The 16,953-nt window shown below is 43.3% G+C and overlaps 1 protein-coding gene across 1 annotated transcript in view; it reads left to right on the forward strand.

Moving 5' to 3' along the window:
• Positions 1 to 5,299: 5,299 nt before the first annotated feature.
• The window catches only part of LOC110443594 (rotatin-like), a 56,110-nt gene continuing 44,456 nt past the window's right edge, over positions 5,300 to 16,953 (forward strand). The window contains exons 1-14 of the mRNA XM_021487900.1: positions 5,300 to 5,470; positions 5,787 to 5,974; positions 7,097 to 7,286; positions 7,478 to 7,696; positions 7,975 to 8,059; positions 8,634 to 8,748; positions 9,028 to 9,172; positions 10,640 to 10,802; positions 11,259 to 11,529; positions 11,682 to 11,855; positions 12,078 to 12,290; positions 12,719 to 12,831; positions 13,471 to 13,597; positions 14,188 to 14,313. Of these exons, the coding sequence (XP_021343575.1) occupies positions 5,410 to 5,470; positions 5,787 to 5,974; positions 7,097 to 7,286; positions 7,478 to 7,696; positions 7,975 to 8,059; positions 8,634 to 8,748; positions 9,028 to 9,172; positions 10,640 to 10,802; positions 11,259 to 11,529; positions 11,682 to 11,855; positions 12,078 to 12,290; positions 12,719 to 12,831; positions 13,471 to 13,597; positions 14,188 to 14,313 (2,190 nt within the window). The 5' untranslated portion in view covers positions 5,300 to 5,409. The remainder of the gene's footprint in view (positions 5,471 to 5,786; positions 5,975 to 7,096; positions 7,287 to 7,477; positions 7,697 to 7,974; positions 8,060 to 8,633; positions 8,749 to 9,027; positions 9,173 to 10,639; positions 10,803 to 11,258; positions 11,530 to 11,681; positions 11,856 to 12,077; positions 12,291 to 12,718; positions 12,832 to 13,470; positions 13,598 to 14,187; positions 14,314 to 16,953) is intronic.

The raw sequence follows: 16,953 nt of genomic DNA on the forward strand, positions 1-16,953 counted from the left end.
GAGGATGATCTGCTCTGGCTGTAGGGTCCACAGCCATAGGATACCTACGTTTATTGGGAACATTGAGGATGATCTGCTCTGGCTGTAGGGTCCACAGCCATAGGATACCTACGTTTATTGGGAACATTGAGGATGATCTGCTCTGGCTGTAGGGTCCACAGCCATAGGATACCTACGTTTATTGGGAACATTGAGGATGATCTGCTCTGGCTGTAGGGTCCACAGCCATAGGATACCTACGTTTATTGGGAACATTGAGGATGATCTGCTCTGGCTGTAGGGTCCACAGCCATAGGATACCTACGTTTATTGGGAACATTGAGGATGATCTGCTCTGGCTGTAGGGTCCACAGCCATAGGATACCTACGTTTATTGGGAACATTGAGGATGATCTGCTCTGGCTGTAGGGTCCACAGCCATAGGATACCTACGTTTATTGGGAACATTGAGGATGATCTGCTCTGGCTGTAGGGTCCACAGCCATAGGATACCTACGTTTATTGGGAACATTGAGGATGATCTGCTCTGGCTGTAGGGTCCACAGCCATAGGATACCTACGTTTATTGGGAACATTGAGGATGATCTGCTCTGGCTGTAGGGTCCACAGCCATAGGATACCTACGTTTATTGGGAACATTGAGGATGATCTGCTCTGGCTGTAGGGTCCACAGCCATAGGATACCTACGTTTATTGGGAACATTGAGGATGATCTGCTCTGGCTGTAGGGTCCACAGCCATAGGATACCTACGTTTATTGGGAACATTGAGGATGATCTGCTCTGGCTGTAGGGTCCACAGCCATAGGATACCTACGTTTATTGGGAACATTGAGGATGATCTGCTCTGGCTGTAGGGTCCACAGCCATAGGATACCTACGTTTATTGGGAACATTGAGGATGATCTGCTCTGGCTGTAGGGTCCACAGCCATAGGATACCTACGTTTATTGGGAACATTGAGGATGATCTGCTCTGGCTGTAGGGTCCACAGCCATAGGATACCTACGTTTATTGGGAACATTGAGGATGATCTGCTCTGGCTGTAGGGTCCACAGCCATAGGATACCTACGTTTATTGGGAACATTGAGGATGATCTGCTCTGGCTGTAGGGTCCACAGCCATAGGATACCTACGTTTATTGGGAACATTGAGGATGATCTGCTCTGGCTGTAGGGTCCACAGCCATAGGATACCTACGTTTATTGGGAACATTGAGGATGATCTGCTCTGGCTGTAGGGTCCACAGCCATAGGATACCTACGTTTATTGGGAACATTGAGGATGATCTGCTCTGGCTGTAGGGTCCACAGCCATAGGATACCTACGTTTATTGGGAACATTGAGGATGATCTGCTCTGGCTGTAGGGTCCACAGCCATAGGATACCTACGTTTATTGGGAACATTGAGGATGATCTGCTCTGGCTGTAGGGTCCACAGCCATAGGATACCTACGTTTATTGGGAACATTGAGGATGATCTGCTCTGGCTGTAGGGTCCACAGCCATAGGATACCTACGTTTATTGGGAACATTGAGGATGATCTGCTCTGGCTGTAGGGTCCACAGCCATAGGATACCTACGTTTATTGGGAACATTGAGGATGATCTGCTCTGGCTGTAGGGTCCACAGCCATAGGATACCTACGTTTATTGGGAACATTGAGGATGATCTGCTCTGGCTGTAGGGTCCACAGCCATAGGATACCTACGTTTATTGGGAACATTGAGGATGATCTGCTCTGGCTGTAGGGTCCACAGCCATAGGATACCTACGTTTATTGGGAACATTGAGGATGATCTGCTCTGGCTGTAGGGTCCACAGCCATAGGATACCTACGTTTATTGGGAACATTGAGGATGATCTGCTCTGGCTGTAGGGTCCACAGCCATAGGATACCTACGTTTATTGGGAACATTGAGGATGATCTGCTCTGGCTGTAGGGTCCACAGCCATAGGATACCTACGTTTATTGGGAACATTGAGGATGATCTGCTCTGGCTGTAGGGTCCACAGCCATAGGATACCTACGTTTATTGGGAACATTGAGGATGATCTGCTCTGGCTGTAGGGTCCACAGCCATAGGATACCTACGTTTATTGGGAACATTGAGGATGATCTGCTCTGGCTGTAGGGTCCACAGCCATAGGATACCTACGTTTATTGGGAACATTGAGGATGATCTGCTCTGGCTGTAGGGTCCACAGCCATAGGATACCTACGTTTATTGGGAACATTGAGGATGATCTGCTCTGGCTGTAGGGTCCACAGCCATAGGATACCTACGTTTATTGGGAACATTGAGGATGATCTGCTCTGGCTGTAGGGTCCACAGCCATAGGATACCTACGTTTATTGGGAACATTGAGGATGATCTGCTCTGGCTGTAGGGTCCACAGCCATAGGATACCTACGTTTATTGGGAACATTGAGGATGATCTGCTCTGGCTGTAGGGTCCACAGCCATAGGATACCTACGTTTATTGGGAACATTGAGGATGATCTGCTCTGGCTGTAGGGTCCACAGCCATAGGATACCTACGTTTATTGGGAACATTGAGGATGATCTGCTCTGGCTGTAGGGTCCACAGCCATAGGATACCTACGTTTATTGGGAACATTGAGGATGATCTGCTCTGGCTGTAGGGTCCACAGCCATAGGATACCTACGTTTATTGGGAACATTGAGGATGATCTGCTCTGGCTGTAGGGTCCACAGCCATAGGATACCTACGTTTATTGGGAACATTGAGGATGATCTGCTCTGGCTGTAGGGTCCACAGCCATAGGATACCTACGTTTATTGGGAACATTGAGGATGATCTGCTCTGGCTGTAGGGTCCACAGCCATAGGATACCTACGTTTATTGGGAACATTGAGGATGATCTGCTCTGGCTGTAGGGTCCACAGCCATAGGATACCTACGTTTATTGGGAACATTGAGGATGATCTGCTCTGGCTGTAGGGTCCACAGCCATAGGATACCTACGTTTATTGGGAACATTGAGGATGATCTGCTCTGGCTGTAGGGTCCACAGCCATAGGATACCTACGTTTATTGGGAACATTGAGGATGATCTGCTCTGGCTGTAGGGTCCACAGCCATAGGATACCTACGTTTATTGGGAACATTGAGGATGATCTGCTCTGGCTGTAGGGTCCACAGCCATAGGATACCTACGTTTATTGGGAACATTGAGGATGATCTGCTCTGGCTGTAGGGTCCACAGCCATAGGATACCTACGTTTATTGGGAACATTGAGGATGATCTGCTCTGGCTGTAGGGTCCACAGCCATAGGATACCTACGTTTATTGGGAACATTGAGGATGATCTGCTCTGGCTGTAGGGTCCACAGCCATAGGATACCTACGTTTATTGGGAACATTGAGGATGATCTGCTCTGGCTGTAGGGTCCACAGCCATAGGATACCTACGTTTATTGGGAACATTGAGGATGATCTGCTCTGGCTGTAGGGTCCACAGCCATAGGATACCTACGTTTATTGGGAACATTGAGGATGATCTGCTCTGGCTGTAGGGTCCACAGCCATAGGATACCTACGTTTATTGGGAACATTGAGGATGATCTGCTCTGGCTGTAGGGTCCACAGCCATAGGATACCTACGATTATTGGGAACATTGAGGATGATCTGTTCTGGCTGTAGGGTCCACAGCCTTAGAATACCTACGTTTATTGGGAACATTGAGGATGATCTGCTCTGGCTGTAGGGTCCACAGCCTTAGAATACCTACGTTTATTGGGAACATTGAGGATGATCTGCTCTGGCTGTAGGGTTCACAGCCTTAGAATACCTACGTTTATTGGGAACATTGAGGATGATCTGCTCTGGCTGTAGGGTTCACAGCCATAGAATACCTACGTTTATTGGAACATTGAGGATGATCTGCTCTGGTTGTAGGGTCCAGCTTTCTTGGTCTGTCTCAGTGTATAGTGGCATTGCTGAAATCACCGGCATGGTATTGCGCATGGATATGGATTCTGATATCTAAACAACATATCACTTTTATTTGTTCTGAATAACCAAAAGGTCCAGGATGATGATATCTGGCCAGTCGTATACTAGGATGAAAGGCTACCAAGTTTGTTCAAATGAATGACCTTCACTCATATTCAAGGTCACAGGAGTCAGTTGTCTAAAAACCCATTTAAACAGCTTCTGAATAACCAAAAGGTCCAATGTGATAATATTTGTCAAGAAACATGCTGGCATGAAAGGCTACCAACTGTGTTCAAATGAATGACCTTGACATAAATTAAAGGCCACAGGGGTCAAATATGTTAAAAACTTTAAGCAAATTCTTCTGAATAACCATAAGGCCTAGAATGTTGATATCTTGCCAGCAGTATGCTAGGATAATGGGCTTCCAATTTTGTTAAAATGAATGACCTTGACTTATATTCGAGATCACATTTGGTCAAATATGTATCAACCTTTAAATGACCCACCTAATCTCAATAAACAAAAGGTCTAGGGTGGTGATACTTGGCAAGTTGCCTGCCGAGATGGAGGGCTATAAAGTTTGTTCAACGTAATGACCTTGTTCGTCTTTCAATGTCACAGGGGTCAAATGTTTTTAAATCTTTAAACAGGTTCTACTGATATTTTGCCTGTAGATTTATTTAAGTTTGTTTTTAAGATTACAAGTGTGAGATTAATACCAGGTGAGCGATGCAGGCACATTGGACCTCTTGTTTATTTTCATGATGCAAAAACTAAATTAATTCTAATTAACTTCTTTTCATTCAATATATGAACACGGAATTAGATAAGTCCGAGATAGGGGCCGCTTTTCGTTTATCGCCCTCGAAACGCTTGAACCGGTTGGGAGTCGTTCAGGCGAACCTTGACAAAGCCTTGCAAGGCTTGCATCAACATTTACTGGTCATTTAGGGTTTATACCTGAAAACGTTACTTTTAAAAAACAGACAAACCGGTTGTTTCGCATAAACGAACAGGGCCATGAACTATACTCAGAGTTTACACGTAAAACTGTTGATTTATGGAACAATCTTCCGTCAAATGATGTGAATTCAAGCACAGTTAAACAATTCGAATATATATTAGATTAACACTGGCAAAACCAAGCGCAGAAATACAGTTTTAAAGAAAAAATAGTAAATCTAAATGTCGCAACTGTTTAAATATGTTTTTATTTAATTGTTTTTTTTTGTTTTTTTTTTATTTCAAAGCTGACTGTCAAAGGACTATGTAACGGGGGGGAAATGTCAGAGTTACATCCCCTTTGTAGAAATCTTCATTGCATCTCAAAACATGGCGGATGTTTTGAAACAAGTTTGGACAGCACCTGACTGTTTTGTTTATTGATGTTAAAGCATGGAGTTCGAGTGAAATACACTAAATCAACGATTGTCACAAAACATGGAGGGCGGAAATATTTTACGACAGGACATAAATTTTCAGGGATTGTTTAAGAAACTCGGTAATATCCATTGGTCAAAATTGAATTGACAAGTCACTTTTTCTGCAAATCATGAAATTGTTTCATCGTCTACGTTTAGCGTAGATCATTAAGGGGTGTTGTATTGAATATTCGGAGATACTTTTGAACCTATTAGATGTAATTTCAAAGTGAATCAGCATGATTAATGTTAAACAGTAATCATGTCATTTTATGAAGAGGTACCGTAGGGTGTATTTCCCTCCATATAAAACACTGTTCTAGTTAACATATATCTAGACTTGTAAATTAACCACTAATTGAAATGCTTTTATTGACTTTTTATCTGTGCATTCAGGTCATGATTTGGAAGAAATTCGTGTTCGAGCACTTGCTAATCTGCTCTCCAAACTAGAACACAAACTGGTGTGTGAGGCAGATCTGATTAACGAGAGACATCTCCTCATCAGACTGATTGAATGGTTCAACTTCCCCAGCAGTACCAAACACAAGGATGTCCTATTTCTTTTACAAAAACTGTCACAGGTTAGTAAGAAAGGACTCAACAATAAAACTGTAGCCAATAGCAAATTGAACACATATAGTGGTGCGCATGTGTGAAATTGAATTTAATATGTAGCTCATTTTAGTATATTAGTATATACCTTCATTTATATTTTCTGTGTATGATACATGTACTGTCACACAGAGTGTAAATGAAGCCAACTAGATTTTGAAACACATTTATTTCAAAAGAAAACTTCACAAAAACATGTATAGAGTGAAACCCGCTTATAATGATTTACGCTTTTTCCCAGAGAAAAACTTTAAAATAACCGATATAATATAATAAATGATCAAGTTGTTTTCGATCGTTTTTAGGTTGTCTTAACCAGAAGTAAGATGTTCTATGATTGTCAGACACATAGATATTTATGGAAACATCAGAAGATATTAGCACATATAGATATTGTAATAATTGAAATAAATCGTAAATTGTTATTTATGTCGTTGTGTTGGAAAAATTGAAGAAAATTGCATATTGATGTTGTAATGGTTGTATGTAAATTCTACTTTCTCTTTCAAAATGACTTTCAGCAATTCCTTCGAACTAGTGTTATACTGCGGCTGCTGTCTGTATCTTAGATAACGATACCGTAATGGGTAACAGTCAATGGGTGAAAGAAGTTATATAAATAATCATGATTTACAGATTTTACAATGAAATGTTGTGGTACCCATCAACGTAACAAAGATTTTGCAACTGAATATCAATTACGATCCTGTGACAATCATTCAATCAAATGCACCACAAGTTGTGCAGTGAGAGCAACGTGCATAGAAACAAATTAATTAGTTTATACAGAGAAAAAATCAGTACATGGACAAAATATTATGATAAGCTGGTTATCATATCTGATATCATAATAAATGGGTTCCACTGACTGTATATCTTTTCTATTTAATTATATAATGTCATATTATATAAATGTAGCGGAACTGGACTGGGTTGATCATGGCGACCAGGTAGCTTAATTTGTAGAGTGTTTGTCTGGATTTTGGAGGGTCCGAGGTCCAAATCCTGGTCTGGCTGTTGCATTTTTCTTTCTCCTGTTACATGAATAATAATAACATCTTAATATTACAATGTCTGTTAATATTTTCTAGCACACTGCTGCTGCAGAGATTCTTCAGGATATCGGTGCTATAGAGTTTCTGGGAAAGCTGAGGTCTGATGTGGCTAGCTCATTACAGCCAGTGATTGACCAGGTGCTGGAGAACACCATGAGGTTACCAGAGACAAGAACAGAAGACCATACACCTCAGTGTTTCTACCATAGACATGCAGAGGAAACAGGTACACCTGATTAACCCTTGTCTGATGTAATTTAAACTACAGACCAACTATCAGAAATATACATAGTATTGTCATGGAAAAATCATCATTGTTGGTCTAGATATTGAGCTTCATTTATATATATATGATTAGATATGTTAAAATCATTACCTATGAAACTATTTCAAAAACAATTATAATATTTTTTGCAGAATCTGTCCAACAACATGTAATGTCAGGCTGGGATTCTATGGGATCACAAACAACAAGCTCTTCTGTCCAGCCACCGCCGATCCCAGATACTCCGCATATAGTGAGTGGACGAGACATGGGCATGGGCTACTTCCAGCATCAGCAGCAACAGCAGCAGCAGCAGCAGCCTCCTGTTTCTGTCCAGCTACTGCAGCAGAACTCAGAGGTCGGCACTCAAGGTAGGAGAGCTTCAGCAGCAAATAGAACATATTAATTTCATACTTATCTCCTCTTAGTTTTGATGTGACCCGATCTTACATAGTTTGTATATTAACTTCAGTACCAATTTGTCTAATAGGGAACTCTGATCGACACAGGGGATATTAAACATCAATGTTCTTTCAGAATCATAGTGTGTATAACAAGTGTAGATGTGACTTTTTTTTTTATCTTTTTAATGTCATATCTGTTGATAAAGTGTTTGAATAATTGTATTGATTTTTGTTTGTGTTGGTAGAAGGAACCGAGAGTTTCCAGCTCTCAGCGTTCCCCTGGCTGGCCCTCACACCAACAGATAGACATGTCATACAGTCGACAAACTCGTGAGTTTTATAGCAAACCGCAAGAAATATGTGAACGTTTCCCAAATCCTGATCCACAAAGCCAATTTATCATCCATTAAACCAAAAGGGTTGTTTTTATGAATAATTTCAAAATTTGACTTCTGGTTGTTCATAAATCACTGAAGGATATGCTAGGGGGTCCAGCGGTATGTCCACAGAATAAAATCAAATCTTAAGGTGATGTAATGGAATATGAAATATTTTAGAATAACAGCTAAATGTTAAATATGTAGTTGTTTGTTCTTATAAAGATAACTTGGGCCAAGCAACATTTCTGGTTTTGTTTTCTGCAATGCAAGAAATTGCTCAATATCTCAATTCTGATTTTTAAAACATCAAGCATATAATAGCAAAAATTCCAGGAACCAAACAGGCCATCCAGGACAAGATTTTAGGGACATTTGGCGACAGTTTGGTTCCAGGTCTTGTATAAGTGTCTAAGCCTGGCAGGGCTATGAAGGTTTTTTTAACCAGGTTTAACTGCTAACAGTCACTGTATGTGGCCATGCTGGACTTAGTGTAATCTTGGTGCTATAACTCTTTTCACCTCCAGATCTCTACAGAGTCGAGAGCCCCATCTCTTGGCAAGCTCCTGTGAATTCCTCAGTGATGTTGTGTTCCAGGACTTCCCTGCGGAAATATTTCTCCAGAGGCCAAATATTGTGAAAGTGAGTATGATCAAATATTGCATGATTTGACTGTTTCTAAATTTAGATTTGACTGTTCCTAATTCCTAAATTGAGTTGAGGTTCATATTTGGACCTAAAAAAAATAAGTTCACATTTTCCCATTCTGTGCACTTCCCACAAGCACAATATGATACACTTTAAGGAGACAATTTTCCTGAAATATTTATTGTTCCTTTGGTCTTACAAAATGCAGGATTTTTTTAATCAGTTTATGTCAAAAACATCAGTTATAACTTTAATGTTTTAAATCTTTTGCAGAACTTATTATCGATTCTTGGAAGTCCATCAAATTCAAACACGAACCTGACAATTAGTGCAGCACGCACTCTGGGTGACTTGGCATTTTCTTTGAAAGCAAGAATGCGATATTACCAAGATCCTACATTGTGCACACCAAAACAAGGTATTGCTGTTATTTTTTCTCAAATTTATCATCTTATTTAATTATATGTAATCAAATAAATTCTTTGAAAATATTTTATTCTCAGTAACTAACTCCTCTAAAGCAAAAATAAAGGTTATTAAAATGACTAACTCAAATGTCATATTTTGAAAATGTTAATAGAAATGAACATCAAAATCAAATTAAAACCTGAACAAAGTTATGGCCTATATCTGTTCCTGACTTACTGATAATGGTGTGTTGTTTTTCAGGCCTATATCTGTTCCTGACTTACTGATGATGGGGTGTTGTTTTTCAGGCCTATATCTGTTCCTGACCTACTGATAATGGTGTGTTGTTGTTCAGGCCTATATCTGTTCCTGACTTACTGATGATGGGGTGTTGTTTTTCAGGCCTATATCTGTTCCTGACTTACTGATAATGTTGTGTTGTTTTTCAGGCCTATAACTATTCCTGACTTACTGATAATGGTGTGTTGTTTTTCAGGCCTATACCTATGCCTGACTTACTGATAATGGTGTGTTGTTTACAGGCCTATATCTGTACCTGACTTACTGATAATGGTGTGTTGTTTTTCAGCCCTATATCTGTTCCTGACTTACTGATAATGGTGTGTTGTTTTCAGGCCTATAGCTATTCCTGACTTACTGATAATGGTGTGCTGTTTTTCAGGCCTATATCTGTTCCTGACTTACTGATAATGGTGTGTTGTTTTTAAGGCCTATATCTGTTCCTGACTTACTGATAATGTTGTGTTGTTTTTCAGGCCTATAACTATTCCTGCCTTACTGATAATGGTGTGTTGTTTTTCAGGCCTATATCTGTTCCTGACTTACTGATAATGTTGTGTTGTTTTTCAGGCCTATAACTATTCCTGACTTACTGATAATGGTGTGTTGTTTTTCAGGCCTATATCTGTTGCTGACTTACTGATAATGGTGTGTTGTTTTTCAGTCCTATATCTGTTCCTGACTTACTGATAATGGTTTGTTGTTTTTCAGGCCTATATCTGTTCCTGACTTCCTGATAATGGTGTGTTGTTTACAGGCCTATATATGTACCTGACCTACTGATAATGTTGTGTTGTTTTTCAGGCCTATAACTATTCCTGCCTTACTGATAATGGTGTGTTGTTTTTCAAGCCTATAGCTATTCCTGACTTACTGATAATGGTGTGCTGTTTTTCAGGCCTATATCTGTTCCTGACTTACTGATAATGGTGTGTTGTTTACAGGCCTATATATGTACCTGACCTACTGATAATGGTGTGTTGTTTTTCAGGCCTATACCTATGCCTGACCTACTGATAATGGTGTGTTGTTTACAGGCCTATACCTATGCCTGATTTACTGATAACAGTGTGTTGTTTACAGGCCTATATCTGTACCTGACCTACTGATAATGGTGTGTTGTTTTTCAGGCCTATACCTATGCCTGACTTACTGATAACGGTGTGTTGTTTTTCAGAGTTTACATCCTCCTCCTCCTCTCCGTTTTCTGCTTCACCAAGTACAGAATCGAACACTTCCACTCCTTCTGATCATGAACCTCGTCCATCAGCGATTGGTGTGACTGACACCCGTCACCGTGGTGATGGCAGAGATGGAGATACATCTACCTCCTCCAGCAGGTGAGATTTAGGATTTATATCTTGCAAAGCTTGTTTTTTTTTTATTTTACAAAGATTACAAAACTTAAAATTTGCTTGTCAGAGGTTTTTGAAAATTTTAGTTTTCGATATAGTGGTGGTTTATACTACCAGGTAATTCTTAGAAATTACAAATCTTTTCATGCATCTAGTTTCCTAATAAATGTATTGACTGTAAAAGTAATGAAAATTAGAGCCTGACAAAATGATAGAAGTTTAAGCCTTGTTATATGTACTGTGAACCTGTCCTTATGGTGTAGCTGTAGTGTGGTAATCTGTGTAGCTGTAGTGTGGTAATCTGTGTAGCTGTAGTGTGGCCATCACATGAAAATCTTACATTTACATTATTTCATACTATTAAATGTAACTCTTTGTTCAGTTTTATTTTTGTTTGTTTAAAACTTGGTAATAATTGATTTGCTACTTGTACCCTGACAGCTCACGAGCGTCCAGTATTGGCCTTGGTCCCGACATGACAACGACCCGTGAGGAGACGGACATTGAGGACGCTCCTGCTTTACAGTTTGTGCAGCTCACCCTACCACAGTTCTGTGCCGTGGTGTTGGAGAAGGCTCTACCATTGTTACAGACAGGCGAGGAGAATGTGGTCATTCACCTGTTGTACCTGCTGAGAGAGACATTTGGTATCTTGGTGTCTGTTGTCAGTCCCAGTGTCTGGACCGACACCAGTCCAGCTGCTAGAGAAATTGTAAGTCATTCTTGATGTTGGGAATTACAAGTTCATGTTTTAACTATTTTAAGCCTTTGAAATCCTTATAAGAACATACATGTGAAAGTGACTTAAATCCTGACTGGAAGTTTGGTGCACATAAATGTATTTGACTTGTGTTGAACCAACAGGTAGAGAAGTTGACAGGGTGCCTGAGTGTCATAGCAGAGCTGATGAATTACCATCACTATGGCAACAGTGACCATGACAACAACAAATCGGGATTGATTCCTCACCGATTGGCGTACATTGGTGTCTGCGGCTTTTTAAATCAGCTTCTCAAAAATCTTGTCCCCTTCCAAAAGGTACTTTTATCTTTATATGTCTATACAACTACTATTGATATATCAAAATTTAAATCAATATTTAAACCTATTTGTGTAGGAGCTCTGTAACTGGTATATTCCATAAAACTACTCTACAGATCAGTGTTTTTCATTTCATTAACTGCTAAGTTTTAACATAAAATAATGATGATCGAGTATCGAATGGGAAAAAGGAGTTTTACAATAATATGTTGTTCGCAGGCCCGAAGTTTACTACCGGAGAACCTGGTGAAGGCGGTGACAGTGGTAGTGTATGATGAGAGTCTGTCCCACAGTTACCCTGAGATACAGATCACACTGCTGACCGTGCTACAGCTGCTGGACAAGGACCGTTACCAGGTGTACGTGGACACTGCCAAGGTCGCCCAGTCCATGCACAAGTCCTGTAAATTCCTGATGCTGTGTCAACAGGAGGTATATACACATTGAACAGGTCTAAAGACAGAAAATATCTTACAATTTAATGTATTTTTTCATCCTTAGTAATGATAAAGTGTTCATAATATCCCCGTTTTATTAGCATAACTTTGTTATCATTCTACATCAATTTTTGTATGCCCCTCGCAATAAAATGGGGGGGAGGGGGGCATATGGTGATGCCCATGTCCGTCCCTTCCCTTCCCGTCCCATGATGAAAGTGGTTGTAACTATTGAACATCAAACATTGAAACTAATTTCACATGGTGACAGGGACATTCATGTCTTACATTCTTTTTCTAGTTTTACATGTTTTAAGGTCCTATTTATAACATACTTGAGCATATTAATCGATTTAATCACAATTATGTACCTTCGTATATTTTGATGTGTATGTGTACATCATGTGTTATATATACCTACAGGCCTACAAGGGGAGCGTAGAGCTGGCCACGTTGGCTGAAGCGTCGTTACTGAGTCTCCAGTATCACCTACACCTGCCTCTCGTCTCCGAGTTTGTCAAACTCACTTCATCTGTGTAAGTGTATTATAAATAACAGCAACTAATATGTCAGGAGTTCTGTATCTCAAACTCCATGGTTTAAAATTTCAGTACATGAACTAGCAAAGTCAGATATATATTCATTCCAGTTCATACCTCATACGATACCATCTAAACCTGCTAGCTTTTGTATGTGAGGATGGCGGATGGTTGCATACTAAAACCTGGTCTCTTGCCATACTATTAACAGACTTACGGCCCATTGCTCACCATGGATAACAATCGCCTCATTTTGTATGTTGATACACCATGGGATGACAGTGTTGTGTGCCCCACTTAATACAGCATCATGAACTTTAAGTCATGTTTGATCCCGAAGTTTGTTCAGAGGTTGGGAGCTATAGAATGCTTTCATTCATTTAGAAAATGAAATCCACATGAAAAGGCCATTCAAAGCACAACTGGATAAAAAAATGTATATACAAGAAAATGAAGTGTTTTAAAGTATTGAAGTGAAACATCTGATTATACATCAAGGTCATGCTATTACCAGTATAGGTCATGCATGTGTAAGGATATGTCATGGAAACTGTTCAGTGTGTATGGGTATTGAGAGAAGTTAAACATTTTGTCACCCTATAGATATAGTAGATACATGATATTATCATTTTACAGATGTGCAAGGCACTCAGGCGACCAGGACCTTCAAGGACACTGTAGACAGGTGTTACTGAAATACCTGTCTTATCCACTGGTACAGGTGCGACAACAGGCCTACAACACAGTATTACAGATTGTAAAGGTAACTATTGACTCCCAAACCTCCCAGTACAGGTGTGACACCAGGCCTACAACACAATATTACAGATTGTAAAGGTTACTTTTGACTCCCAAACCTCCCAGTACAGGTGTGACACCAGGCCTACAACTCAGTGTTACAGATTATTTAGGTAAGTATTGACTCCCACCTCCCAGTACAGGTGTGACAACAGGCCTACAACACAGTATTACAGATTGTAAAGGTAACTATTGACTCCCCCACTCAGTACATGTGTGACAACAGGCCTACAACTCAGTGTTACAGATTGTAAAGGTAAGTATTGACTCCCCCACTCAGTACATGTGTGACAACTGGTCTACAACACTGTTACACAACAATAGAATGGTCTGCCTCATTCTAGACACTATTGATACCTAAGATTTTTGTTTTGAAAGCATTTCAGCATTTACATTATCTATTAAAATAGGATAGAGCAATATGATTTTGTGTGGGATGTGTTGAGGTAGGTATCCAAGACTGTATAAATTTTAACCAAGATTTAAAAACATTTATTTTGTGTCTCAGCCTACCTGGTATTAAATAATTTCATGTTTAATTCTTTATATATTCAGGGATCTGTTAGTGTGAGTGAAGCGTCGGACCCGAGTTCTGAGGCGTGTCTGCTGGGCCGTTTCCTGTTTGATACGGACGTCCTGTATCAGATCATGGTGTTTGGCCTGGACGACAAGGATATCAAGGTAAGTACAAATATCATCTTATTATGGGTGAGATGGAAGTCTTTGGAAAAGGAATTTAGTATGTTTATCAAAATGTTCATTTATCTTGAAGTTGTTTATTTAGCCAGGTAGTCCAGTAGTTAAGGTACTCTCCTTTCACCAAGACTGTTCTGGTTTGATATCCCCACCAGACAGTTTTCTTTCGGTACTTGTTTTTTCTTCTGATACAAATACCATGGCAACAAGAATGTTTGATAAAGATATAAGCCTATAATTTGTTTTTGGTTTTTTCAAAGAATAAAATTAAATTTTAATTCAATTTGTGAGAAAATTAATACAAAATATTGCTATGGTTTAGTTTGTAAGTGATCATTTAGAAAGACACCCTGGTCCCCCTACCGACCCCCACACACCACTCCACCGGTCCCCCTACTGACCCCAACACACCACTCGTCTGGTCCCCCTACCAACCCCCACACACTACTCCACAGGTCCCCCTACCGACCCCCACACACCACTCCCCTGGCCCCCCTACCAACCCCCACACACCACCCCCCTGGTCCCCCTACCCACCCACACACACCACTCCACTGGCCCCTCTACCAACCCCCACACACCACTCCCCTGGCCCCCCTACCAACCCCCACACACCACCCCACTGGTCCCTCTACCAACCCCAACACCACTCCACTGGTCCCTCTACCGACCCACACTCACCACCCCACTGGTCCCCCTACCAACCCCCAAACTGGTCTCCCTACCAACCCCCACACACTACTCCACTGGTCCCCTTACCAACCCCCAAACTGGTCTCCCTACCAACCCCCACACACAATTCCACTGGTCCCCCTACCAACCCCTAAACTGGTCCACCTACCAACCCCCCCACACCCCTCCACAGGCCCCCCTCCCCGCCCCCACACACCACTCCACTCGTCCCCCTACCGACCCACACTCACCACCCCACTGGTCCCCCTACCAACCCCCACACACTACTCCACTGGTCCCCTTACCAACCCCCAAACTGGTCTCCCTACCAACCCCCACACACTACTCTACTGGTCCCCCTCCCGACCCCCACACACCACTCCCCTGGCCCCCCTACCAACCCCCACACACTACTCCACTGGTCCCCTTACCAACCCCCAAACTGGTCTCCCTACCAACCCCCACACACAATTCCACTGGTCCCCCTACCAACCCCCAAACTGGTCTCCCTACCAACCCCCACACACTACTCTACTGGTCCCCCTACCAACCCCTAAACTGGTCCACCTACCAACCCCCCCACACCCCTCCACTGGTCCCCCTACCAACCCCCACACACCACTCCCCTGGCCCCCCTACCAACCCCCACACACTACTCTACTGGTCCCCCTACCAACCCCCACATACCACTCCACTGGTCCCCCTACCCCCCCCCACACACCACTCCACCGGTCCCCCTACTGACCCCAACACACCACTCGTCTGGTCCCCCTACCAACCCCCACACACAATTCCACTGGTCCCCCTACCAACCCCTAAACTGGTCCACCTACCAACCCCCCCACACCCCTCCACAGGCCCCCCTCCCCGCCCCCACACACCACTCCACTGCTCCCTCTACCAACCCCCACACACCACTCGACAGGTCCCTCTACCAACCCCCACACACCACCCCCCTGGTCCCCCTACCCACCCACACACACCACTCCACTGGTCCACCTACCGACCCACACTCACCACCCCACTGGTCCCCCTACCAACCCCTAAACTGGTCCACCTACCAACCCCCCCACACCCCTCCACAGGCCCCCCTCCCCGCCCCCACACACCACTCCACTGCTCCCTCTACCAACCCCCACACACCACTCCCCTGGCCCCCCTACCAACCCCCACATACCACTCCACTGGTCCCTCTACCGACCCACACTCACCACCCCACTGGTCCCCCTACCAACCCCCAAACTGGTCTCCCTACCAACCCCCACACACCACTCCCCTGGCCCCCCTACCAACCCCCACACACTACTCTACTGGTCCCCCTACCGACCCCCACACACCACCCCACCGGTCCCCCTTCCGACCCCCACACACCACTCCCCTGGTCCCTCTACCAACCCCCACACACCACTCGACAGGTCCCTCTACCAACCCCCACACACCACCCCACCGGTCCCCCTTCCGCCCCCCACCCACTCCTCCACAGGTCCCCCTACCGACCCCCACACACCACTCCACTGGTCCCCCTACCGACCCACACACACCACTCCACTGGTCCCCCTACCGACCCCGACACACCACTCCAGTGGTCCCCCTACCGACCCCCACACACCTATCCACTGGTCCCCAGAAACCACTCCACCGGTCCCCCTACTGACCCCAACACACCACTCGTCTGGTCCCCCTACCAACCCCCACACACCACTCCACTGGTCCCCCTACCAACCCCCACACACCCCTCCACTGGTCCCCCCACCCCCCCCCCCCCACTCCCCTGGTCCCCTTACCAACCCCCAAACTGGTCTCCCTACCAACCCCCACACACAATTCCACTGGTCCCCCTACCAACCCCTAAACTGGTCCACCTACCAACCCCCACACACCACTCCACTGGTCCCCTTACCAACCCCCAAACTGGTCCCCCTATCGAGCAACACACACCACTCCACCGGTCCC

The sequence above is a fragment of the Mizuhopecten yessoensis genome, unplaced genomic scaffold (assembly GCF_002113885.1).
Source record: "Mizuhopecten yessoensis strain PY_sf001 unplaced genomic scaffold, ASM211388v2 scaffold1961, whole genome shotgun sequence".
In the NCBI taxonomy this organism is placed as follows: Eukaryota; Metazoa; Mollusca; class Bivalvia; order Pectinida; family Pectinidae; genus Mizuhopecten; species Mizuhopecten yessoensis.